The sequence below is a fragment of the Copadichromis virginalis genome, linkage group LG22, assembly GCF_057382275.1.
Source record: "Copadichromis virginalis isolate Kocher_CV1m ecotype Utaka linkage group LG22, C_Virginalis_male_GT1.1, whole genome shotgun sequence".
Lineage (NCBI taxonomy): Eukaryota > Metazoa > Chordata > Actinopteri > Cichliformes > Cichlidae > Copadichromis > Copadichromis virginalis.
Window position 1 is genome coordinate 18972133 of NC_140638.1, and position 27890 is coordinate 19000022.

Below are 27890 nucleotides of genomic sequence, written 5' to 3' on the forward strand. Positions count from 1 at the left end.
TGATCAACAGGAAGCACCTGGCGTGGAGACTGAAAGTATCTCTTTGAGTGTGTTAAAGGTCATCAACAAAGAATTGTGGTGTGCCTTTTGTTGCAAGACAATTAAATGAGGCGCTGCATTGACTCATAGTTTATCAAGCAGATTGTGAGCACAAAACACCTGCCTGTGAGCCCCCAAAACAGATGTTTAGGACCCAAAATCATGCAAACTCTGGTTTTCTCTTATCAGAGGCTGTATCACACCTGGGCTGAGGAGTGAATATAGCAGGTGCAAATTAATGACCAAACCAGACAAAAACCGACATCAGTGGGTCTACATTCTGGGGGTTTTACTTCATATGTTTATATGTTTCATATGTTGTTTGTTTAATTTAAGACAAAAAAAAATTAAATGAATGAGAGGTAAAACTTGAGGGGGTAGGGACAAATAAGTAAATACTTCAGCCTACTCCTTTTCAAACAAATAATGGAATGATATTTTGTAATGATTGTGAAGGCACATGTTTGAAATGTTTGAAATAAAAATGAACTGAACTGAACTGAACTGAACTGGGGGATATGCCTATCCTCAATAATCACCTTTACTGACAAGTGTTTGCACATAACTGTTTCGCCATTTTGGTGACAACGTAGAAAATGAAGAAACAAAAGAAAGGATACATGAAATTATAGAAAATAGAATTTATAGTGTGTAAAATATTCAGTGCTTTTATAAAGTCGCGCTGTACAGTTTGTGAAAACATCCAAATGTGCCTTGGATGACACCTTTTAGCTGCTGCGGTTTGTGGATTTCTCTGCTTTCGGTTTTATCTTTAGTAACCCAAAGGTTTTGGAGTTGAGATCGGGTGAATCGGATCCTTTCCTTCTCTATATTATCTCTCCTCATCGTTGTGGTTCAAGTTCATGCTCGTTTTATTTAATTTATTTCTAGGACTGTGCAGGTTGTCTCTTAGGTGTATTCCAGTTAAGTGTGATCTGGCCTTCCCGGGCCCTGTTTCAGGAAGCCGGTTTAGTGGAAAAACTGAGTAAGTATACCCTGAGTTAACGAAAACTCTGGGTTTTCGGTTTCACAAAGCGAGTTCAGCTGAAGCCTCAGTGAGTCACTATGACGACACACGCCGTGAAGCTAACCTGCCCCCTAGCAGGTTTACTACAACTAACCCTGACTGACCCCGCCTCTTTGTCGGAAACCTGACAGCAGGAAGTGTCAGACATGGCGTGTCCCTTCCTTGAAGAGCCAGTAGATCTTGAAGCCCAAATTCTCCGCAGAGCTCTCCGCCGGGAGAGAGTGATCAGAGCGCGTATGGACATCTTATCATTACCTGATGATTTCCTGTGCGAACGTTACCGTGTCTCAGCACAATCAATAAGTTATTTGGATAACATCCTCAGGCCATATATTGCGCATGTGACACATCGCGGACATGCGCTCAGTCCATTACATATTCTTTGTACCGCACTCCGTTTCTTTGCAAACGGGAGCTTTCTGTACAATATCGGTGACGCTGAGCACGTTTCCAAGGCTACCGTCTGTCGGGCAGTCAGGAATGTTACAGTTGCACTGAAACGTCTCCTGTACTCGTTTGTGGTGTTCCCCGGTCACAGACCCACAAGATTTATCAAAGAGGGATTCCACAAAATTGCAGGTATCAGGATGAACAAAACTCAATGCATGATGTGGTGATACGTGAACTACCACTCAAATGGTACATAAATTTCCAGGGTTCCCAGGCGTGATTGGCTGTATAGATGGCACCCACATCCCAATCATTGCACCCTCAGCAAATGAAGGAGACTATGTGAACAGGAAGTCCGTCCACAGCATCAATGTACAGGTACATAGTTCCCTGTAGCATTTCACACCAACAAGTGATGGCATCATGGTAATGGATGCTAATATGTGTTCTCTGCACTGGGCAGATCATATGTGATGCTGCCAACATCATCACAAATGTGGAAGCCAAGTGGCCAGGCTCTGTACATGACTCACGAATCTTCCGGGAATGTACACTGAGCACCAAATTTGGACATGGTGGGTCGAAGTAACTGTGAAATATACAGAGACCAATTGCCACAGGGACGTTTGCACTGACATGTATTCTTCTGTCCTAGGAGAGTTCACTGGCCACCTGCTTGGTGATAGGGGGTACCCATGTCTACCCTATTTGCTCACCCCTTACCCTGACCCTGAACCGGGCCCACAGCAGCGTTATAATCTGGCCCATTGCAGGACACGGGCCAGAGTTGAAATGACCATCGGAATGCTCAAGGCCCGGTTCCAGTGCCTTCGTGGACTCAGGGTCACCCCAGAAAGGGCATGTGACATCATTGTGGCATGTGTGATCCTACACAACATTGCCACGATTAGAGGTGAACAGTGTCCAGCTGAACCAGACAACAGCAGTGATCCACACGATGAACATCCTGACCCACCCACGAACGTACAGGATGGAAGAGCAGTCAGAGACACCATATGCCACAACCATTTCCTGTGACCCGTCAACCCAACATGTTACAAGACAAATACACAGATACTGTGGTCAACTGCCTTTATTGGTCACCCTGTATGTCCTGTACACAAAGAATAAATGCGTATATTAGTATGTTGTACAAACACTGACATGATTCGTCCATCTATAATCACTCCACCCACCCTTAACTGTTGTTCCAGCAGTACAATCTCCAGCTTCGACTTTTGGATCTGCAGCTGGAGGTGCACCATTTCCATGTCGCACTTTCTTATCTTCCTGGCCAGATATGTCTTATACAGCTGCTTCACAGGGAGCTATTGCAACAAGGGACATAGCATTGGCATCCATAGTACATGCCTACTTAGGTTGGTTGTAAATCAGTGCTGAACAACCCACTGTGGAAAGGTTCGTTGTAGGAGTGGCTGGACCCTCTTCCTCTTCATTTCCAGCATCACTCTGCCGGGGACATAGTAAGTCCATGGTGTCATCATAGTACCACATTGTCGTCAGTTGTTATATTTTCCACTGTACACTGTATACCTCATAGTGTGGCTCTGTTGCGGCCTCCTCTGTAGCAGCTGTCACTGTTTCGTCATCATGTGCCTGTGGTGGAGACATTTAACAACATTGCTGTTCTACTGTTGACACATGTAGTCTGTGGAGTATTACGAGTACTCACAACTGCATGTCGGTCTGGCTCAACAGGGGGCTGCACCAGATGCAGTACACCATCACCGTCAACTGGAAGAATATGGGGTTCATACAGGTCACTCATGACTTATGTGGGCGCAAATGGCAATTACCAGACATACCAATCACCATACACCTCATTGTCAGTATGCTCTCAGAGACAACCGACACTGAGGGAAGGCAAAATCAGTAGGTGTCAGGGTGGAAACGCTTTTATGAGCTTTATGTTGCATTGAGGTATATGTTCATATGTTACACTTATTGGGAAAGGTACGGAATGTACTACTCGCTCTGTCTCTGGGAACAGGGAGCTCACCCTGTGGGAGGTTAACACACACACACGCATGTATGCAAAATTAAAGGACACTGCTATGCTCATAATAAAGACGTACCACTGCAGCTCGGTGTGTGTGAGTCTCTCCCTGGGCCCTCACCCGTGCAGCACGTTAACAGTTTCCAAGTGTCTCAGTGTTGTTTATTCACCTAACTGTTTGATGACTGTCATTCTCTGTCAGTAGGACAGTAACTTCACTACGACATAGTTCATTTTGGTCAAGGTGACTGTGCAGAATGGATGCATGCACGCCATGTATTGTTTTGGATTTACCCCTTATGTAGGCACTTGTGTCTTGTGGGGTTATTGACTCAGAGGATGTCCCCGCAGAGATGCCTTCAGCCACAGGGCGCCCACTGTTTTGGCTGAGGGCCAACTGCTCAGCCTCTGTGGGTGGTGGTGGTGGAGGACCCCCACCTGTTTTTCGGGCCTCCGCTTTTTTTCTGTTGGCTGTGACGGCACACATTTGGGCATACAGAGTAGGCAAATGTGTACTTGTGATGTGCTCAGATAATTTCAATATGTGCTTACAGGTGGTATATTACTGTAGCCTCTAACTGCAATTGATTTACATAGGACACACAGACCAAGCACTATGGCTCATAATACAATTACACCTTACCTGTTTGGACTATGTTTTTATACTTCATTTTTACTTGCTGCCAGGAACGTTTGGGGCCTGTTGGGTTGCACCTGCGCTCACATCACATCACAAAATAAAATGTATAACATAATAAATAGAATGACATATGATAAAATAACGTGTTATATGGGTGGAAATCCCTCGATCAATGTTTAAATTAACACTCACGCATTGACTCTGTCGGCTATGTTTTGCCATGCATGCTCCCTTTCCTTTGCAGCTGCGGCTGTGTTACTTTTTTTCTGCATGATGTACATGCTGTCGGCAAATGCTGCCATCAGAATTTCCGCCTCGAGCGCTGTGAAATACGTCGACCGCGCCTTCTTTCCCTCCGTCTCCATGGTGACTCGCTTAATCTGTGCTCCACTGATCGGGGCTTTATGTATCCTCGTGCGCGTGCTTAACTTGGGGTTGTAGCAACTCCGCGTTGACTGAACTACTTGTTATCAGCCTTTCTGAAACCGAATATTCCGAGTTGGACAGTTCGGGGTTACTCAACCCTGCGTATCGTTTTTCACTCTGAGTTTTCTAAACCGGCTTCCTGAAACAGGGCCCTGTTCTTGATTGTACCCTGTGGTTTACACCTTCAATTCAATTCAATTCAATTCAATTCAATTCAATCTTTATTGGCAGACTACATGTCCATAAAAACAAGACAAGAAACACACACACACAACTCCCCCCCCCACACACACAACACAAGGTATACCATTAAATATATATATGTATATAAATAAGTATATAAAGCATTTGTAAAAATATAAAACCATAATATACATAAAACACAATTACTTAAAATAAATCAATAAATACACAAACACTTTAACCAGTGCTTTCTGAGACTGGATGAGTAACGGGAACCACTCACTGTCGGATCTGTAAGTGCTAAAATTATACTGTTACTCGAACCATCCAGTCGTTCTCTAAAACTGAACATTAACTTTCTTAAAAGTGCTTTAAAAGTCCAGACACCCACAGCTACAAACATCTGACTGGCACTACCACTTCTAGGTATCCTGCAAAGGATTCTCATCGCATCATTATATGCAACATGCAGCTTCTGCATGCTACATTGTTTGTAGGATGACCACAAGGGGGCAGTATATAGCGGTGTGCAATACGCTTTAAACAAAGCCACTTTAACTGGAAGTGAACAAAAGCTGAATTTGCGTGCAATAGTATTTGCCTGCACATAGAGCTTACATCGTTGTCTGTATATGTCATCATCATCATTCATTTGCTCAGTAATAAAGTGACCGAGGTATTTCACCTTTTTATGAACTTCAAGAGTTTTTTGTGCCAGTTTAAACAAAGGGAAATTTAGCTGTTTATCCTGCTTGGTTCTACATATCAAAACAGCACTTTTAGCAGCATTGTACTCAATGTCATATTGCACACCATATTCAGTACAGACATTAAGAAGATCCTGTAACCCAGCACTGCTTGGACTAAAAACAACCAGGTCATCTGCATACATAAGATGATTTATCAGTGCTTCACCTAATACACACCCAGTGTTACAGGCTCTCAGCTGTATGGACAAATCATCGACATATAAATTAAATAAAATTGGAGACAAAATCCCACCCTGTCTGACACCATTGCTGACACCAAAGGGGGCAGAAATACTGCTTCCCCATTTAACCTGCATGTTCTGATGAGCGTACCAGTAAGAGAGAATCCTCACGATGTATTGAGGAACTCCCCGTGTCTTCAATTTATCAAAAAGTTTTCTGTGGTTCACTCGATCAAAAGCCTTAGAGGCATCAATGAAACACATGAGGACAGATGAATTTTTAGCCCTATACAACCTGACTATTTCCTTGAGTGCATATATGCACATGTCAGTGCCGTGCTTTGGTTTAAAGCCAAACTGATTATCCAGAGAAGAGATGAACACACTAACTCTATCAAACAGGATTCTTTCTAACACCTTAGATAAAATACTGGCTAGTGCAATCGGCCTGGAATTATCCAAACAGCTCACTTTTGCAGCTTTGTCTTTCATAACTGGTACCAGTAAAATACACAGCATTGAGTCTGGTAATATGCCATGAATCATAAACCCAGTGAAACAGAGTGCTAAAAGAGGAGCTAGCCTTAAACTAGCATGTTTTAAATGTTCTGCAGTGATGTGATCCAAACCAGAGGATTTATTATCAGACAACCTATGAATGGCTTCATATACTTCATGTGTCCTTACACTTATTGTGTCATTACTCATGTCAAGATTGTCCTCATATGGATCACTTTTTATACAGTTAAACAACGCACTGTAATGCTGTCTCCATAATGCTGCAATGTTATCTGCCCCAGAAACACCTTCAACAGTTGATGGTAGAGATGGTTTACAGTTATTAAGAGCTTTCACCTCTTTCCAAAAATCTGCCATATTATTACACAACATTTTCCTGGCCAAAGAATCTGCTCTCAGCATTTGCTCATTTTTAGTTATAAAGCGAACAGCGTACTTATATCTGGCATTCGCACATTTTTTCTGTTCAAATTCTGGGCCTTGTTTAGGTCTTCCAGCCATGGCCCAACATTTATAAGCTATGCGAGCTTCATCATGGTACATGGATACATGTTCTTTCCAGCCAGGTCTGATGTTAGGTTTCTTATGCTTATATTGTTTATCAAGCAGTGTACCACTTTCATGCAGAGCAGTCACTATATCATCATACATGGAGCAGAGTAAATGTTTATGCACAGCATTCTTACAGTTGACATCCTTGCACAAAATAGCTTCTTTCGGCAAAGAAATGTTGTTCAGATGTATATCGGTATTACTATGATAAGCTAAGAAATCATCTTCACTACAAGCTGACCAGTCTAATTTTACACTGGTAGCAATATTAGCAATATTGTTTCCAGTTGTTGCTGGCATTTGTTCCACATTCACAGTAAAACCAAAAGGTATATGATCTGACACAGTTACCTCATACCTAATAGTCATGTTTGCTAAAGCTGCATGTCCATCAGCTGTACAGATACAGTGGTCCAGCCATGATGTACTATGCCAGGCTTCACTTATGTATGTATAGCTATCTGCAGACAGTAACACTTTGGTAGACAAGATAAGATTATTAACTTGACAAAAATGAGTTAAGTGGTCAGCAAACTGAGAACTGCTGTCTGTGAGATCAGCATTAAAATCACCCAAAACATATATGCTGTAAGTATCATTGTCTTGAATAAATGCATTAATAAAAGCCAGCCTACTGAGGTATTCTTGCTCATTTTGACAAGATTCATAGGGAGTATAAATATTAAGAATGATAAAACTACTATTGTTCTGTGTATATTGTATACCAATACACCAGTCTACATCCAGTCTAATGGGCTTTATCACAGGGTCTATTTTTTTGTCCCAAAGCACAGCAACCCCTCCAGGTATTCTGCCTCTGACTATAGCTGTGCTGAGATCAGTTGTAAACACCTCTGTTTTCACATTCAGAAGCTTTTTTCTGATAATGGTACGTCGCTCTTGACACAGATGCTGTGAAGTTGTTTATCTTAACCAAAGAAAGTATTCTGCCATCATCCACTTTTGAATTCTTCAGTGGTCTTCTAGGTCCTTTGGTGTTGTTCAGCTTCCTTGTGCAAGGCAAACTGAACAACCAGCTGTTTGTATACTATTTGTTAAATTTCGAATATCATTGCTTATTTTGCTAAATAAGCTGTATTTGGATTTGCAGTGGAGGAATATATAAAATAAAGAAATGACCTGTTTTGTAAATATTCTTATGACTGCTTCATTGTACATACTCTGTGTTCCACATTGTAATGAATCTAATGCTCTTTGGCCACTTATGATATATTTTTTAGAACTGTTATGTTATAATTGTTTCAGTTTCTGTTGTTTTCTTGGCCAGATCTCGTTTTAATTTTTTTCTTTTTGCCAAATAACATTTTATAATATCTGTATATATAAAGATACATATAAGGGAAACTGGCAAAAACATAAACAAAACACTGATTGCAGTTTCTACCTCGTGACAGTGACGTGATAGCTTTCAATTTCAGATATATTTGGCAGTATATAGGTCAGCAATTTACAGCAGATTAAACTCCAGGTTTTGGCGGAGTTCAATCACGGAAAATAGGAAGATCAAAGCTCCTTCTCTTTCCATGTGCTCATTTCTCAGTAAAGCGGCACTGAGTCTGCGCGCTGCGCCTCGGCGCTTCCCATTACGTAATTGACGTCGCTTGTCACAATCCAGGAAGTGATCGTTCTTGTTTGTGTCCCTGGCTCGCTGTTCCCATCTGTTTTTTCTGAGTTAATAAAGCGCTTTCACGGGCCGAAATGGCGACGTTTATTTCAGTCCCGTTGAAAAAATCGTCCGAAGTGGATCTGGTGAAACCGCTGTCGAAATTCGTAACGTCTACTTACCCGGCGAGCGAGGATCAGGGAGAGTATCTCCGCGCCGTGGAGGAGCTCAACAAGCTCCGCAAGAGCGCGCTGGGAAGGCCGCTAGACAAACACGAGAGCTCCCTGGAGATTTTACTCAGGTAAAAAACAAAACACTGTTTCATAACACGTGAACCGCCTGCTATGTAACTAACGCCAACTGTTCGAACGGCTGTCTCACCTGTGGCGCTGATTTAGCTCGGCCATCGCCGCACCCAGCGGGGTTAGCTTTGAGCTGCTAGCACCGAGCTAAAATGCTAGGAGGACGCTCTCAGGGAAATAACTGAGTCATTTGTTACTCCTGCCAAGTTTCCCTGCGGGGGGAATACAGGCGGGATGTGCTGGCTGGTTTAACCGAACTGTCAGTTGCTTGTGAGGGTAAATTGGGCATGGAAAGCCGACCTGGTTCACACTTATAGCTATGGCCTTTACGCTAAAGTGGCTTAAAGAAAACTATACCTTGTCTAGATTTAGCTTAAACACTGAATTTGAACTTTCTGAATGTGAGAAAAGAACCTGAGTTGTAAGAAACAAACTTATACTTAAAACACAGACACCTGTCGCAAATGCCTAGAGAAGGAAGCCTTCGGTGTGAGTGTTAGCAATAGCAAAATGCAGCTTAATCACGTCTAACTGGCAGTTTTGACGCGTTTGTCAGCACAGAGGCAGTGTTGGTGAGAAAAGCCTCAGTATGTGTCTGCTCATCTACAGATGCAAAAACAAAAGGGAGAGAGTCCAGACCGTGCCTTTTCCTGTCAGCCAGAAGTTGCTGATGTCACTGAGAGCTCCATAAAGCTGAGCATAAATGGTGTCACTGTGTTAAGTGCTTTGCATAGAGGAAGTTGGTAGGATAGATGTGATATATTTTTGTGAAACAAAGTCCCTCTGTGTCCTTGTCACCTCTATGTTGTTAACTGGTGCCTTTCCTCCCGTGTAACTACACTTACCGGTACTTATAAATGAGGCATGGCACTAATGAGGGATGAGAGAGATGTGGCACTCAAATGATCCTGAACCCCAGGCTGTGGTGAGGGAGGGGGGAGAGGGAGATTGTATTTTCCAGGGAGAGGGATAAATGTGTTTATAAACTTCAATTTGGGGGACAAAATCAGCTTAATATTTGTGACTTTTCTTAAACTTGATGGGTTATTATATACCTGCAGCCTATGTGTTCTTATGACCGCTGAGATTAAAGTTAACTTCCAAAATAAGGGCACAAAAGTATATTAGTGGGTTAGTTTCAGTGTAGCCTTTCTTCTGCAATGAATATATCTTGAACAGGCCTGTTTCTTATTCCTGGGTGACATACAGGTACGGACTTTGTCCTTTTTAATATGACTCGTGATTTATTTAATGCATAGAGCCCTCTCATATTACCTTAGTAAGTGTCCAGGTATGCAAATTTGTGATCCCAACCTTTTGTTGTTGTGTAGGTAGGTATATTGAAGTTTGTGTTTGTTTATTTTAAGATTTTGATTTTAAATAACTGACTGGAAATAATTGATCAAAAGTCAGCCCAGGTATTTTTTTCTGTCCTGTCTCTCTAAAAACGTGAACAAATTTCCTTACTGTGTGAGCGCTAGTTTATGCTCTTTTGTTTTCTTGGGTTTTCTGAGGGAAATATTGATAGAAACCAATTTAAAAATAATTCTGTCTGAAAAAGATTAATATAATAATCTGTTGGTTAAACTAACTTACAGACTTTTGTGTGTGATGTGGGACCTGTGGTTTAGTAGCAGTCTGCTCAGGACTGATCAGAAGCATGCTGAAACTGATTAAGCCGCCATCACTGAATGTTAGCATTGTGTCACTATGGTGACCATTGTTTGCGTAGGAACCTTTCTTTCTCTCTCAAGCTAACCAGGTGGCACGCCTCGGCTCACCTTTCCACTGCTCAGGTGTGTGCGTGTGTGTGTGCGTGTGTGAGTGAGAGACAGAGGGAGAGAGAGAATAGGATACAAACTTTGTATGCAGTTTGTTCTGTTTTAAACGCCAGTGTGTGTTTACTGATGTGTTTTGAGTTCAGGAGAGAAATGTTGAAGGATCGGTAAAAGGGATTCCCTGATGTCATACCTCAGAATAGACTGCTCACATATCACAGGCGCTGATACTGATAGGACAAAGAGCCGAGGTGTGTGTGTATGTGCGTGTGTGTGTTGTTGTTTCCTGAGTCATTGTCAGATGACTCTGAAATGGCTGAGCTTCCTCACACCACAGATGTCATAACATTCTCTACCTCTATACAGCTGGTTCATTTCAATTATGTTTCAAAGTCTCTTCATTACTTTTTTCCTAACTTGCCATAAATTGAAGTCCCTTTGAGTACTTTTTAGAGAAATGTTATTTCTGGATTTAGATATAAACAAAATCAAAGTTTCAATCTGTGGTGTTTCATCACTCTCTGCAGATATTATGATCAGCTGTGTGCCGTCGAGCCCAAGTTCCCCTTTTCTGAAAACCAGGTAAATGATTGAGCTGCAGCACGCATGACCGTGTGTTAGTTACAGAGCCAAAGCACTTAAACACAAAGCCTCTTCCTGTTTCTGCAGCTCTGCTTAACCTTCACATGGAAGGATGCCTTTGATAAAGGATCGCTATTTGGTGGCTCCGTCAAGCTCGGTAAGTTTGGCTTTTTTAACACGTATTTTTACCTCCGTAAGAACACGTGCATGTCATTGTGTGTATAACAGTTGGCTGTAAAAGGAGGAAATGATATCACATTAATTCCTGTAAATTTAAAACTCTGCCCCTGAGGTACGTAGTTGTTGTTCTGTCTTTTATTCCTCCTGTCTCTTTGTGTTTTCATCTTTCTTTCACATACACAGTCATGAAACACACCCAGTGAGAAACAATTCTTTTTAATTCAATGCACATACGAAACAGGCCCAACAAGATGTCATATGGAGTTAGAAAGATTTCATAAAGAAGTATGTGGTGCTGACATGTGTTTCTTGTGTAACAGAGCAAGGGGAAATCACATGCACACACAGTTACTCATACGTCATATTGATCAGCTGGAGTTCTCAACCATTGGATTGTTTCTGTTTGAAGGAATGATGTTTGTGTAAATCCATGCAAACAGCTGTTTCAACAACCTGAAACAATATTCAGTGGGGAAAAAACTGATGTCACTTTGTCCTCTCTGTGAGTTTTCTCACCCATGCAGCGCAAGAAGAGACAGAGAATCCTGACAAAAACAAAAGCAGTGACATAGTCACAAAAATCTGGACTTTCCAATATTGTCAGTGCTTGTTATCTCAACTTCGCTGTCTCTAAATATCTCTCAGAACTATGTAATGAGCAAACCTCTCAGCTGGGATGGGAAATCCCCAGCTCAGTGCAGCTACACACACCTAGGGGTGCGACCTGACCAATGAGATTTTCCCTCTTTGTGATACTGGCCACTTAAAGCTTGTGGCGATAACGTCATGTGACTGTGATCAATCAACAGTTTGTTATAAGTGTAGCAGTGTTTTTTATCAGAAGTTTAATAATTTACAAACTTACTGTAAATGACTATTTATCTATTTGCACTGTGACTAAACCACAATAATTCAAAGAACAAACACGGTTTGACATGTTGGAGATAAAAATTTATAGAAATCAATCAAATAAAAGCATGTTGATCTAGAACTTTTGAAATTTTAGGAAAAGTAACATTTTACATAGTAATAAAGGAAAATTGTGGCCGTGTTTTTGTATGCTGCGTCACATTTGGTTAGTGGAAAATCTCAACTATGTTGTGGAACTGAGAGTGAGCCCTCTTGTGCCTTTGTGTTGCAGCTCTGGCCAGTTTGGGCTATGAGAAGACGTGTGTGTTGTTCAACGTGGCAGCTCTGGCCAGTCAGATCGCCTCAGAGCAGAATCTGGATAATGACGAGGGACTGAAGACCTCTGCCAAATACTATCAGGTGGGTGTACTACCACACAGTAACACACAGTATACTATCACTGTTAAAACTTAGATGATATTTAGTTCTCCTTAAACAAAACCTAAACCCGGAGCCCACCAAAAAAAAAGATAATTTATACCTTTGTCTCTCATAAAACAGTTCACTCAAGCTGTCTTTTACAAAAATATGGAGAAATATTCAATTTTTGTGTTTGTTTTTGTGTTGTTTTTCGTTCGTTTGTTTGTTTTAACTGAGTCGATTCTTCTTGTTTCTGAAATTTAGATAAGGGGTAAAATTTCCAGGATTCAAATGTTTGTGCAAATGTTCTCCAGAGAGTAGATGCACCGAGTGTTTCTCTCCCCTGTTTCGGTTGCCTGTGTGTTTGAAGCCAGGAAATGTTCAAAGCTCTTTGTAGCACCTTTATGATCCATCCTGTTACAGCTGTTTTGGGTTTACTCTGCTGTACGTCTATTTTTGTCCTCTTTGTCAGAAATTTATCAGGATGAACTTCATGAAGTTTAGCCCCATCTTTCTAAGGTTTCGAGGAATTGAAGTGAAATGCATCAGTCTGACTTTTCCACTGATGATAATAAATATTTGCATTGATCTGCTTCCCCAGAAGGATGAAAAGCTTCAGAAAGAGTAGGCCTGCAGAGTGTTTAACCAGACAAACAAACAAAATGCAAATCTGACATGTTTCACTCCAAGCTCGAGACCAGAGTGTGACAGAAACAGGCGGGACTTACAAATTTGTATTTTTATTTCTTTTCTAACATGTGACGCTCTTATCAAACATGTGACCTGATGGTGCTGCATTTGAGGCCCAGGAAGCTGGCTGAAAGCCACAGTTAGCTCTGTTTTTGGGGAAAAATCTTCTTTTAGTTTTGGATTGGATTCATTTTTTTCCTCTTGGTGTCTTCCTTTAGCTGGCCAGCGGGGCGTTTGGCCACATCAAGGACACAGTGCTGTCTGCTCTGAACAGGGAGCCCACCATGGACATCTCCCCTGAGACTGTAGGCACCCTGAGCCTCATCATGCTGGCCCAGGCCCAGGAGGTCTTCTTTCTTAAAGCCACTTCAGGTACCAAAGCCCTGACCCTGAAGACATGACTAAGCCTTTCAGTGCATTTTGATGATCATTTATTTAAAACACAGACTCTATTTTAAGCCCCTTTGAATACTTTTAAAAAGTGCATGACACTTCTACTACTGCTTAAGAGTTTTACTCTGTGGGCCATCTTGCAAGTTAACATTTTCACAGAAGCTTATGTTACAAATAAAATGAAGTATTGTACTTTAATTAATTATATATCATCTTTAATTACCCACTTAAGCAGTTTTTTGTTTTTTTTTGGTCTCAAGATTAATTTCCAGTGCTGATGGGAGCAGTTTAGGTCCCAGTTACTCTCAGCTTCTGTCCCCATTCTGTCTGCACAGTTTGTGTGTTGGAGTTTTAAAGATTACATTATAAAATAGGTTCTTATATAAAAAAACAAAAACTCATCTGCTGAGAAGTTGTGTAATTTTGTTGTAGATTACTTTTCTAACATGTATTGCTGTGATGTTTTAATGTAGTGGAAGCAGTCAGCTCTGAAAACCACTCAGAGAACCACTTTAGAGTTTGACCAAAGCAACCAACCAGCATCATTATCAATAACGTTGGGTCTGTTTTACTGGATATACCGAGAAAAAATACTTCCCATCAAATTATGTTAAAGTAAATCTCATAAAATGGAAAAAAGCATCACAAGCACACTCCAAGTTTCTAAAATTGGTGAAGAATTTGGTGATAATTAAAAAACAAATCTTAAAAATAAATAAATAATGGAAGTGGGAATTGGTTCTTTGGTCCATCCTTTCCTGGGACTGTCAGACTACCGGCGTTAGTGGTCGAGGGTTAATGTGTGATTTTGAGTAAAGCAGCTTGTTATCTGGAGTCTTTTCACGTGTTTGTCTTTGCCTGGTGCATCCTTTTAAAAGGCTCTTGTTCACCATGTAGATAAGATGAAAGACGCTGTCATCGCTAAGCTGGCCAATCAGGCGGCAGACTTCTACGGAGATGCCTTCAAGCAGTGTCAGTATAAGGACAACCTCCCCAAGGTATATGAAGAACACACACACACAAAGTTACACATTAACCACGAGATGGAAAGCCACACATCCACGGTCAGCCATGTGCTCGGCGGGGTGCAGACATGCAGAGCGTGGACTCTTAATGCTTTAGAGTGTGTCTGGTTGTGTGTATTGTTTTGTGTTTATGTGGGAAATATACTCGGGTTGTGGGACTGTCCCATTTACACCCTTTCTGTTGTCATTTTTCTGTTTCCATCCTGTTTTCACTGTGACTGGTTGATTAATACTCAACTACATATTGACCTTTGTTCTTTCTGATTGGTTTCTCTCTGTTTAATCAAAGACATCTTAAAGTAGTTACTAACAATTTAAATGATGCAACCACACATAGACACACACACATTAACAGAGGTCCACGCTGCACGTTTAATATTTTGGAGTTAAGCAGATCGAAACAGAGAAAAGGGCAGCTGTTATAAGTTATAACTGAAGTATTTAAATGTGGGAATTTCCACATGTCTAAATGTAACAGCTGTGACGTGTTAGAAATGATGATGTTTGATATAAACTGTACAAATATAAATTATAGCTCATTGAAAAATATTTTTTCTTACAATAAAAACGCAAAATTCTCCATCTGCATACCTTAAAGCTGAAAGGATTTATCAATCAATTTGTCAGCCAACAAAAAACATAATCTGTTAATATTTTGTTAGTTAATTGTATAAAACGAGACTTGCTTTCAGCTTCTACTGAGATTTTATTTCTCCATATTTTATTGTTGATAAATAAAAATCTTTAGATGTCTCTGATAGGACAAATCTGGGACTATTTAAAAGTCACTAATTATGCCTCGCTCTTGTGACGAGGAAATAAAGTGTGACGAGAAAGTAGCTTCATATATGCTGTTACAGCAGTTTGTCCTCATAGCTACGTTCACCTAAAAGTCCAGAGGATATGGGGACGTAAAGTTTCTGGGTTGGGGGAAAAAAGGAGCAGAATAAAGATTTTTAAAAATAATAATTATTAATTAAACTAAGAGACAGACGAGTCATGATCACCATCAAAAGAAGGAACATAACAAAACAGAGTAAGTTAAACCCTCCTCTCCCTCTGAGCTAAAACACAAAGTCACTGCACTGCAAGGACAACTGCGCTCCCCTCCCTGACCTACCTGTCCTAATTGCTGACTGTGGCCAGCTGCCAAGGTCAGTACCTAAAGTACGCGAGAGGAGAAAACACCTACTGGACGAAAATCACTCCAGACCCCGCTGAGCCGTAACACTCATATTAAACATGGCCAGAGATTTGAAAAATGAGGACATGATTCAGGATTCAGACAGCTCAGTCATGCTTAATATGTGAGCACAGCTGTCCCACTCGCCTGCTGATAAAAGCTTCTGTTTGCAAGGGGCAGCCAATCAGGAGGAAGTTGACTTAACTCTTTCCCTCAGTTGCCTCTGTATATATTAGTAGTAGGAGCTGTATTGCTAAAAGTATGAAAACTTGCCAGGTAATAATAAAAAAACATTTTAAAAAGCTTGACAGTGGACCCATTCTACACTACACACACACACCTGGTTTTGGGATGTTTGATGAAGCAGCTTTTTCTGGAAGGTTAAAACACTCATGGCCTGTTCTGTTTCTCTCTCTCGTTGTCTTCCTTTCTTTCTGCATCCCTCGCCGTGGTGCTGGCGTTTGCCCTGGTCGTGTCTGTGCGTGCGCGCTTGTGTTGTGTTTGCACGCCTCTCTGTCACCCCTGTCTGTCACTGGCTTCTGTGATTTTTGATTTTTGATTTTTGATTTTTTTTTAAATTTATTTTTGTATTTATTTAATTTGATTTTTTTATTTTTTTTATTTATTTATTTTTTACCTCGCTGATGTGCGCCTGCCATCTTATGGTTTGCGTTGCCACTGTGCGTGTATGTGCGTGTGTTTTTATATATGTCTGCATGCCTGCGTGTTGCTCTGTGGTTGCCGCTCCCTCGTCAGTATTTTTATTTTCAGGAAGTGCTTCCGGTGCTTGCAGCTAAGCACTGCATCATGCAAGCCAATGCCGAGCTGCATCAGAGTGTCCTGGCCAAGCAGAAGAAGAGGTTCGGGGAGGAGATTGCTCGTCTGCAGGTACACAGGTTTCCCCTCGCTTTACAGCCCTTTAGAAAAACAAAAAATATAATAATATTGTGTGTATATATGTGTGTGTGTGTGTGTGTGTGTGTGTGTATATGTGTATATGTGTGTGTGTGTGTATATGTATATGTGTGTGTGTGTGTATATGTATATGTGTGTGTGTGTATGTATAAATATATATATATATATATATAGATATAGATATATAGATATATATAGATATAGATATATATATAGATATGTGTGTGTATATATAGAGAACGGCTGCTGCTGCCATCATCATCCGTCATCATTTCTGCTACACTGGCAGGGCTAGGGGCCAGGACTCTCTTCGGGTTTTTGGGGGATATTGCTCCGGGTCCGATAACAGGCAACCCACCCGCAGTAGATGTGCACGGTGTGAGGTCTCGCAGCAAGCTATCAAATACGGCGCATTTCTGGGCTTTTGAAAAAAATGCTATGCGTCGCCAGGTGTTACCTGTTACCTCCTTTGACAGTATCACAGTATCAGCTTAAAGCACTTGTTGCTGCTGAGTTTGCATCTTTTGCTGTGAAGTACAGCCAGACTTTGACTGGTCCTCCTTGGGCATTTTTAATCTGTAGCTCTGCATAAAAGAACGTACGTACCTGGCCCCGCCTACTATCCTCGGAAACGTAAAATGATTGGCTAGAAGTGTACCACAGCTCAGGAAAAAAAAGCACCGAAATAAAGCACCGAAATGTGCGCTGCTTTTCGGTCTGGTTACTACCGTTTATGTCAAATGGCACCGGACACCGGTACCCATCCCTATATATATATTTGTTGTTGTTTTTTTTAAATGCTTCTCCACAACTTTTCCTCCCTTATTTGATCAATCCAGCACGCAGCAGAGCTGGTTAAGACTGTGGCGTCTCGTTACGACGAGTACGTGAGCGTTAAGGATCTGACAGACAAGATCAACCGATCCCTCACAGCAGCTAAGAAAGACAACGACTTTATCTACCACGACCGGGTGCCTGAAGTCAAAGACCTCGAGCAAATCGGCAAAGCAGCGCTGGTCAAACCAGCCGCCATCACACCCCCACTCAGTCAGAAATTTTCAGGTACAAACCGCGGACACACCTCCATACTGACATGATGAAATAATCTGATGAAAGTTAATAAAAAGATAAAAGTGAAAATGATAAAAAATCTAAAAGAAACTGTGCTGAGAATGATGCTCAGCTGATCTGAAAACTGATTTATTTTTTTTGTTTAAAACCATTTGCCTGTCTCAATCTTTTCACTTCAGACTTGTTTGAGAAGATGGTTCCCATGGCCGTGCAGCAGTCCATGAGCATTTACAGCCAGAGGAAGGCCGAGACTGTTAACAGACTGGTGGGAACCATGAGGGAGGCGACTAATCTCTGCAACGGGTATGCTGTGCTGTGTCTGTAAAGCTATATGCTCACATGAGCTCCAGCTCTGAGCGATTCTCCGCCATCATATGTGGGGCTTTATGCGAGAACCTGAATTATCAGCCAGTTTGCTACTGCAAACAAGGTTTATGATATTAAAGAAAGCCTCATCACTTTGGGGCAATGATTGTGGCAGTAATTTTAAAGCCTCCATCTAAATGAAATATGAGAGTTGCTGCTCCTCCTGGAGTATTGGTGAGATTTGAGTGAATGAGACTGTTTGTCCTAGATATGACTGACTGTGAGCCTCGGTGACTGCTCAGCGGATTTGAATTCTTATTAGTTTGTGCACTTTCTTTCTGACTTTAATACAAGAACCTGTGAACTGTGATGGATCACAGGATGAGCTGAATGAGCTATTATGTTGATGTTCTGGTTTTCATTGAAAACTGCATATATAGACTCACGGGTGAAGCTGGTCTTTTTTCCCCATAAGTAACTTTTACTGCGCACACAAAACAAACAAAAAAAGAAAAAACACATCCATTATGGCTTCTGCAACGTGATCAACGTGGCTTCTCCAATCAGAGCCAACCATTCAGTTTCTTCCGCTTATCCAGGTCAGGGTTGCTGGAGCTTATATCAGCTACCGTAGGGCGAGAGGACCCTGGATCTTCTTGCTGTGAGGCAACACCACCATACTTGCCTTTCCCCTATCCACCAGAGCACCATAAGAAATCCTAATTCATGTTATGGGTGTGTAAAAAGTACACTTACCTACATCTTTACTACACACAGCAAAAGGAAACATCTAGGATAGTACACAATGTACGGCTTAGATACGGTGGTGCTAACAAAAAGACAGGAGGCGGAGCTGGAGATGCTGAGAGTGAGCAAGATCTGGAGACAAAGTCAGGCAGAAGGAGAAGAGGAAGACCACAGAGAAGGTTCATGGATGTAGTGAAGGAGAACAGAGGAGGATGCTGGGAATGGGTGAGATGGGGACGACAACTAAAGGGAGCAGCTGAAAGAAGGCAGCCTACAAACTACTATGAATGAGAGTGTGACGACACGATTGGCTCGTGTGTTAAAGATGGTGAAGATTCAAAGATTTCTATTCGGGATTCTGCCTGTCATGTCTCTCAAAGTTTGCATGACATCACATCAGGCCCGTGTGAGAGCAGTGGTGACCATGTGTTCTGATGCAGGAGTATTTCTTGGAAGATGTCCTGCTCTGTGTAACGTAAAAAGAACGACTTCACCATCTGAGTTTATGTGGAAACTCTCATATGAGTTGCTGTTTGTGTAAACCACTCTGTGTCTTCCTGTTAACATGTCAGTAAGTGCTTCTGTAAATAAATTTAATAATTCATAACATGAGGGAGCATCAGGTACCATTAACGTGTCGATAAAAGCACTCGTGTCGTCAGTGCGGCGCTCTCAGCACATCGTTTGAAGATCTTTATTAGAAATTTGAGCCAACGACGTCAACATGAGTGCATTGTCATTCAATTAAAGCAGTAAAATGAAAATATTTACTTTAACTCGTTTTCGTCAAGTAAACTTTGTAAAAGCTGTTTTTAATGAGCTCCGTGCTGACGAGCTACAAATTAATGTTCAAGCAGCCGTAATAACTGACAGATGATGCGTTTCTCCATCAGGGTGTTGGCGTCTCTAAACCTGCCAGCTGCTCTGGAGGATCTGTCAGGAGACTCCATCCCACAATCCATTGCTGAGAAGGCCAGGAACGTCGTGCAGCACGGAGGACTGCAGAGCATCGAGCAGCTCATCAAAGACCTGCCCGAGCTGTTGACCCGCAACAGAGAGATCCTGGATGAGGTCGGTGACGCGAGCAGACACGTGCCCTCTGACCTTCCTGCTCGCAGCGACCCCAAAATCTGTTTAACAAAGCGAAGAAGCCGCTTTTAGAACAACAGGCTGCCAACAGCTTGTTCGTCATATGGCTTTGCTTTCTTCAAAACGTAGCATATGAATCCTGGCTTGGACGCCGCGAATGTTGGAGTTTACTACCACCATTATTACCAGAAGAGCGTATTAATGCTAAAAAAAACTCTTAATCGTTCCTAGTGGCGGAAATCCCAGATCCGCATCATCACAGGAATCTAATCCACTGATCGTTGGGCCAAGGACTGTCTGTCCACCGGCTTCAGCCAACCCATTTTTTAAACATCATGCTGACAAACAAATAAACAGATGGGAGGGAAAACATAAAGCACAATCTGCCTCCAAGTTTGTTGGCAGAGTTGAAAAGTCCAAACTGAAATGCCCTAATTTTCCTAAAAAGTAGTCATTAATGAGACTAAAAGGAGGTAAAAAAAAAAAAAAAAAGACGAAAATACAATTGAGCTTGCCAAAAAATGACTATTATTTGAGATTTTAATTTTTTATATATTGAGTTTTTATTTTTAATTAAACTGCAGTTTCAGTTTTTTTTATTTAACATGCATGTTGAGTGATCATTAAAAAGTACACGAGGCAAACAAATATGGACGAGCAAAGTTTATAATCACTGATGTAATAATCGCTGCTTCGTGTGTCTCAAGTGTGGCAGTTTCTGAAAACACATGAATGAATGAATGAATGAATGTCTTTTATTCGAGCAACCAAATAATAAAGTTATTGTAATGTACAATTACACAAAAAAAGAAAAAACAAGTTTAGCTCGAAAAGGAGTGGGATGAAGACAAGCTTTTTAACTCCCACCCCTACAATCTTATCTGAGTTTTAAATTTTGTAGTTGCGCAGTACATTTAAATATTTGTGACATACAATTACGGTTATAAAATTATCGCATTGTCATAATTACGACATACAGTAGTGTAAATATTTAGCATCAATAATACAGTCTTTGTTACCATCGCTGAATATCACAGTCATCACCATCATGGTCATTACATCCTCTCCGTATATTATTTATATTTTAGCTATGAAAATATCAATGAAGTTTGCTTCCATTGTATAGTTGTAACTTCATCAATTTTACTTTTAAGAATTAATTCTGGTCTACTGTTTCCTAATAATGGAGATAACAGTAATAACAACAGCGTAAGACAATAATCAACAGTGTCCATTTCAACTCTACAAAATAATTGTTTATATAAGTATTTGTTGTTAACATTCTATATATAAACAAAGAAAAAAGAAAGAAATAATACAAAGAATATATTATTATTTACTATCATCGATAAACAATCACACACTCGATTCCTCTTTGTACCTTGACAATATACATTTTTTGTACCTCGATTTAAACAGATGAATATTTGGACATTGCTTGAGCTCTACATCCATTCTGTTCCAAAGTTTCACTCCACACACAGACACACACAAACTTTTCCTGGTAGTTCTAACTATCTGCCTTTTAAAGTTACTACATCCCCTCAAATTGTAACCTCCTTCTTTATGTGTAAAGAGCTTTTGGATATTTTCTGGCAGTATACCCTTATTTGCCTTATATAGGAGTTGAGCAGTCGAGAATTCAACTAAATCAATCAATTTTAATAGTTTTGACTGCAAAAACAAAATATTAGTGTGACTATAATATCCTACCTTTATCCTACCATTAAACCCAAAGAATACATTATTCTTATAGCACATTTTTGTAGTATAGCCAGGTGATGCAGAGAACTTTTGTAATTATTGCCCCACACCTCTACACAATAAGTCAAGTATGGTAGGACTAGTACACAGTATAACAAAAACATTGCATGGCAGTTTAAGAAGAACTTGGCTCTATTTATGATTGAGATACTTTTGGACACTTTATTTTGTATATGTCTGATGTGTGATTTCCAGCATAATTTGCTATCAATCATTACTCCCAAGAATTTTATTTCTGATACTACGTCTATGACTACACCATCTATTTTTATTACAGTATCTTCATTTACATTGTAATTCCCAAAGAACATTACCTTGGTTTTACTCAAATTTATAGATAATTTGTTAACATCCATCCATATTTTTAATTTCCTTAACTCGTTGTTAATGTTAAGTACTAGGTCACTATGGTCGTCGTTAGAATAAAAAATATTGGTGTCGTCAGCAAATATAACTAATTTTAATAACTTTGATACATTAAATATGTCGTTTATATAAAGGTTAAATAGAGTTGGTCCCAGAACTGATCCTTGTGGCACTCCACAGCTAATGCCCAAATACCCCGATTCAAATTCGCCCATCTTCACATACTGCTGTCTCTCAGTCAAATAACTTTGGATCCATTTCAAGGCCACTCCCCTAATACCATATCTGTCTAATTTTTTAAATAATCTGCTATGATTAATCGTATCAAATGCTTTCTTCAAGTCAATAAATATCCCTGCTGCATGTCTTTTTCTATCCAGACTGTTGGTTATCTCTTCTATTGCATCAATGATAGCCATTGAAGTTGACCTTCCTGTCCTAAATCCGTACTGACTTTCATTGATTAGTTTATGTTTGTCAATAAATTTACCTAGTCTATTATTATAAAGTTTTTCTAATATTTTAGAAAACTGCGGGAGCAGGGACACTGGTCGATAGTTAGTGAAGATGTGTTTGTTTCCACTTTTATATATGGGTATAACTTTAGCTATTTTCATTTTCTTTGGGCATTTCCCCGTTTGAAATGATAAATTACATATATAAGCTAGAGGTCTGGCAATGCTATGTATGATTCGTTTAACTAATGTCATATCTATACCAAAACAATCAGTAGAGGTCTTGTTCTTACAGTTGTTAACTACATCTAAAATATCTAATTCAGTAACTCCCGACAAGAATATAGTCTTTGAATTTATTTCTATCAGTGACATTTCGCTGTGATTACTTTTTGGAATTGTTGTAGCCAGCTCCGGTCCCACATTTACAAAAAAGCTGTTAAAACACATGCCACAATGACAGGATCTCACCAGCTGTATAAGCAATTTTTCCGTATCCTGACATTATAATAACAATAATAAGAATATCCAAATAGTCTAACAGATTCCTCATGTGTCATCAGGACCTCCCCAACATGATACATATTCAAACCCGTTTGAAAACCCACCTTTAGAATCGGTTCTGATTACTTTTTTGTATCATTTCTTACTCGGGTTTCCTCATTTTATGTGTCTTTAAACTCTGTTATCTTATGCTGGTGTTATGTCCTCTCATTATTTTAGATGTACAGCACTTTTGTGCTAATCGATGTGTATCGGTGGTGTTTTTGTCCTCTCAGCGTCTTTGTGTTCTCGTCCTTTAGTCTCTGAAGATGCTGGACAATGAAGAGACGACCGACAACGAGCTGAGGACCAAGTTCAGCCAGCGCTGGAGCAGAACTCCCTCTGGAGACCTCTACAAGCCCCTTCGAAGCGGTATGCCAAGGAAGATTGTTGCTCTCATTTGTTGTTGGTGTTGGGCGCTTTTTAAAAAAAATTTATTTATTGGGGCCATTACACACTGAGCGCGCTGCAAAAGAACAACAGGAAATTCCTAATTTATTGGACACAAACTTGTCGTGCAAGTTTATGCGCTGTAAAAAGCCCTCTCTTAGTCCCTCTAATCCTCTCCCTACACAGAGGGCGCTAACTTCCGCAACATCTTGGACAAGGCAGTGCAGGCCGACCAGGTGGTGAGGGACCGCTACAACACCCACTGTGACATGATCGCCCTGCTGTGTAAACCAGAGAACGAGCTCAACGCCGCCATCCCCTCTGCCAACCCGACCAAGACACTACAGGGCAGCGAGGTCTGTCTGACATCTTTACATCTTTGTTTGTGAGCTTAAATATTGGGAATGTGCTTTTTTTTTTTTTTTTTTTTTTATGTGTGTGTCCCATAAACGTCGACTCCTGCTGCACAGAAACCCCCGGTGGACATTGTGTTCCTTATGGCCCTTTACCTCCTCCCCTCACTGCCTCCCTTTTTCTTTTCTTTTCTTTTTTTTTTTTTGCTGATACTGTGTTGTGTTTCACTGGGGAGCTCAAATAACTAAGCAAGCAGAACTGAAAGAACTGCACCTCTCTCCAGCTGCTGGACTCACTGTAACGAGGGTGAGAGGTTAATGTCGGACTGTGGAAAAGTCATGTGTCTACCTTCCCCTGTAGGTAGTGAACGTGCTGCGCTCTCTGCTCGCTCAGCTGGAGGAGGTAAAGAAAGAGAGGGAGACTATCGAGGGAGAGATCAAGTCCGTGACCTTTGACATGTCCACCACCTTCCTGACGGCGCTGGCTCAGGATGGAGCAATCAATGAGGAGCAGCTGTCGCTGGGCCAGCTCGACCAGCTGTACGGCAGCTACAACCAGCGAGTGCAGGCCAGCCTCCGCACACAGGAAGAGCTGCTGGGGAAAGTTCAGGTACAGGCAGCTTTGGTGGGAAGTGTGCGGGTTTTATGTGTGTTTATTGCTTAAATTGGGTCAGAATTCCCTCACGGGAATGATGCTTTAACTGTATCGGATTAAAAGAATGTATAGATGGACATAAAGTGCATACATAATAAAAGGAGTCGGAGGTTAACCGTCCTCTCGACCTGCGATCTGCTTCCAGACGTCCCACCAGGAGTTCAGCAGCCTGAAGCAGTCCAACGCAGACTCCAACCAGAGGGAGGAGGTCCTCAAGAAGCTGGCCTCGGCCCACGACAGCTACATGGAGATCAGCAACAACCTGCGCGAGGGCACCAAGGTACGTGCTCGGCAGAACAGCGGGACCAGCCGTGCCGCAGCGATGCATATCTTTTGTCAGATGTGCTCTACTTTTGTGCGTCCCAAACCGGGTTAGTTATTTTTGTCCCTGTTTGTTTCTCCCCGCTCAGTTCTACAACGACCTGACAGAAATCCTGCTCAAGTTCCAGAACAAATGCAGCGACATCGTTTTTGCCCGTAAGACGGAGCGCGATGAACTCCTCAAGTACGTACCCGCACGGTCATTCCAAGCTGGCCAAGAAGGAAGACTGTTTTTGCAGTTGGGTTCTGTTTTATTTTATTTGTGATGTTCGATTTTTGCTCTCAGGGACCTGCAGCAGAGCATCGCTCGAGAGCCCAGCGCTCCAGCCTTCAACGTTCCCGCCTATCAGAGCACTCCCGCTGCCCCCTCCGGCCCCGCCGCCCCGGCTCCTGGACCTACCCCTGCACCCAGAACCGTTTTTGTAAGCGGATACTCAGCCCAGCATTGAATATTATCAACATCTGTCAGTCGTGTGCTCATCTTTCTGTTCTCTCCCTCTACGTCTTCCAGCCTGTGCAGCCTCAACAACCCGAGTCAAAGCCCCAGCCCCCAGCCAGGCCACCTCCACCAAGCGTGATCCCTCAGGCAGCCTCCACCACACCCGCCAGCTCACAACCTGCTGCCGCTCCCACTAACAACCCACCACCCATGGCACCCCAGGCCCAGGGACCACCTTACCCCACCTACCAAGGCTACCCTGGGTCAGTTTTCAAATCTGTCTTCTCTGTTTTTTGTTTTTTTTTCCAGTGGATTTCTCAGATCTGAGCACCTCATTTGGTCCTTAAAGTGACAAAAAAAAAACTGCTGCAGGTTGACCGGTTCGCATTCTCATTGGTGCATGAAATATCTTCTCAGTAAACATGGAGCAATTAAAAATCTATAGATGGTCTTTAATTTTACCAGCTGCAAATGCCATTAAACCCAAACTCAGTTCTAGCTCTGTATACTGATGCTAGAAGAGGGCGTTACTTGCTTCATTATAACTTTTAAATGAAGTCTGCAACCTTTGACTCTGAAGTGTTTTGATTATACAATGTTTGAAGTTTGTCTCGTCTGTTGTCTTTTCCCTGCAGGTACTACCAGATGCCTATGGGCTACAATCCTTATGCTTACAGCCAGTACAACATGCCCAACATGCCCTACATGCCCTACCAGACTCCGGGTCAGGGAGGATACCCAGGAACTGCTCCAGCAGGACAGCCCTACCCAGGCTACCCCCAACAACCCCCTCAGCAACAGCCCTACTACCCTCAGCAATAACTCCCCTCTTCATCCCCGTATTCCTCACATGTTAACACCAAATTTAAAAACAAACAAACAAACATCCCCAGCAATAACACTTCAATCCCATGGGCTCCTCCACTCGTCTTACACTTTTTCTCCTCCTGACAGCAGCTGTGTGAAGGTGGAGCTGCTGAAAAGCCTTTAACACTTTTCTGTAACTCATCTTTCTTTTTGTTAAGCGCATGTTTTTCTGGATCCTGGCAGCACTTTTCCCTAAAACTGTTTCAGCTTTCATCAGTGCACTAACACCTCCTCCTCCTCTTTATTTTTTTATGTACTCATTTTCTAAAAGTTTTGTTGATTAAATTAAACCCTTAACCTCTTTCCGATGATAACTGACTCTTTGACTGAGGTGGACTGCTGTAACAACACTCATCGAGGCGCACAGAGCGGCTCTTCATTTCCTCGCTGGAGACTGTGCATCTGTATTGACTCAATCAAATCTCCCAGCGCATCTATATTAACTATATTACTATTTTTGTAATGAATACTGATGCTTCTCTGATGTATAAATCTATAAAAAAAACAACAAGAGAAAAACGAATGGCCGGTAGGTTTTCTAATGTAGATGACTGTTTTTGTTTCTCTTTCACTCTTTCCTCTCGCTCTCTCACCCCGGGAATGTGGGTTTATTTCCGTGTTACAATCAAGAGGCTGTACAAGTGGGAGAAATGGCTCTGCTATATAAATATATGTATAAATAAGACTCTGTATGTGATTAACCGAGACACTCTGTGTGCGCCACTCCTGCTCTTTGTGTTTTTGTTTTTATCCATCACCTTTGAGATTAAAAACAACAGCAACTAGACGCCATTTGTTTGTCTTTATGTGTTTCAGATGTCTTTTATTTATTGATTTATTTATTTTTTCCTCTCCTTAAACTGTGGAGGTTTGTAAAGCAGCCAGAAGAGGGCAGTCCTGCAGTTCACAGGGGAGGGGGAGGAGGGGGTGTGAAGCAGCACTACCTGCCGTTGTTGTTTCTGTCAGCCAATCAGAGATTGACTTGTCCCATCCAACTAATCGGATGCTTTTTGACCCCCGAGCACTGGGGGCAGATCCCATTTAGATGACATGCAAATTACGTTCCAGTGGAGGTCGTGATCTCATCCAATCATATTTCCCCGCAGGTGATTTCTCCATAGACAGATTTCATCCCGAGATATTTATTCAGTGTCAGGAGACGCTAATGATTTCGCATATCTCCTCCCCGTGTGTGCGCGCGCGCGTTTGTGTGTGTGTCAGGGAGGCAGATGGCAGCGCAGTGTGATGTCTGGAAGGATGCATGGAGATGTTGGCAGAGAGCTGCTGGTCCCCTGCCTACATCCATCACTCCACCTCTCTCTCCATTTTCTCCTCTCTTCTGTCTAATCTGTCTTCTCGGGTTCCTACCACCACAACTCTTTAAAAAAAAAAAAACCCCACCATATTTCACTTAAGTTTCCCTCTGTGCTCTTCCCATCCTTTGTTTTCCTTCTTATCAGATTTTTTTGCTTTGCTCTTAAGCGTTTTCTCTTTTTCTAAATAATATTTTTGTACACCACCTGGCATTTCCTCGCTCCCCTGGCTCATCTGTTTTTGCTTACCATTCGTCTGTCCTTGCTGTCCGAGCTGCGAATCGCTGGCAGTGAGTTATCTACACCGGTCAGTATCTCCTGGCTCATAAACGTCTCGCAAGATTACGTCAGTGTGCGCGCTCGCGCTTTGGAGTGAGACTCACAAGGAAACACAGTTTTAATCAGATCTAACAGCTCGCATCTCCTACTGGAAGTGACACAACACATACACACTGCCATGTTTTTCTCTCTGTGTATATCTATACAGCATGGCTCTGCCGCCGCTGCTGCCAAAGCCAATTGTAGCTCTGGATGTGTTTATCAAAG

General features: G+C 41.6%; 2 protein-coding genes across 3 annotated transcripts; one reads left to right on the forward strand and one right to left on the reverse strand.

Moving 5' to 3' along the window:
* Window positions 1–2534: 2534 nt before the first annotated feature.
* On the reverse strand, window positions 2535–4742 carry LOC146683210 (uncharacterized). The gene is made up of 8 exons (XM_085446283.1): window positions 4306–4742; window positions 4117–4187; window positions 3768–3944; window positions 3150–3211; window positions 3011–3073; window positions 2867–2926; window positions 2653–2784; window positions 2535–2570 (listed from the first exon to the last, which is right to left on the reverse strand). Exons 1-8 carry the CDS (start codon window positions 4476–4478, stop codon window positions 2550–2552), a joined length of 759 nt encoding a protein of 252 aa, XP_085302409.1. The 5' UTR covers window positions 4479–4742; the 3' UTR covers window positions 2535–2549.
* Window positions 4743–8322: 3580 nt separating this feature from the next.
* pdcd6ip (programmed cell death 6 interacting protein) lies at window positions 8323–26818 on the forward strand. 2 transcript variants are annotated; one of them, XM_085445477.1, is made up of 18 exons: window positions 8323–8649; window positions 10956–11010; window positions 11098–11167; window positions 12332–12459; window positions 13368–13521; window positions 14440–14540; window positions 16507–16638; window positions 17505–17727; window positions 17916–18039; window positions 19683–19860; window positions 23267–23378; window positions 23583–23752; window positions 24111–24359; window positions 24550–24684; window positions 24815–24909; window positions 25012–25147; window positions 25237–25427; window positions 25800–26818. In XM_085445477.1, exons 1-18 carry the CDS (start codon window positions 8444–8446, stop codon window positions 25984–25986), a joined length of 2646 nt encoding a protein of 881 aa, XP_085301603.1. In that variant the 5' UTR covers window positions 8323–8443; the 3' UTR covers window positions 25987–26818. The 2 variants fall into 2 exon arrangements, with proteins under 2 accessions (XP_085301603.1, XP_085301604.1); XM_085445478.1 differs by having other exon boundaries at window positions 16522–16638.
* Window positions 26819–27890: the final 1072 nt, after the last annotated feature.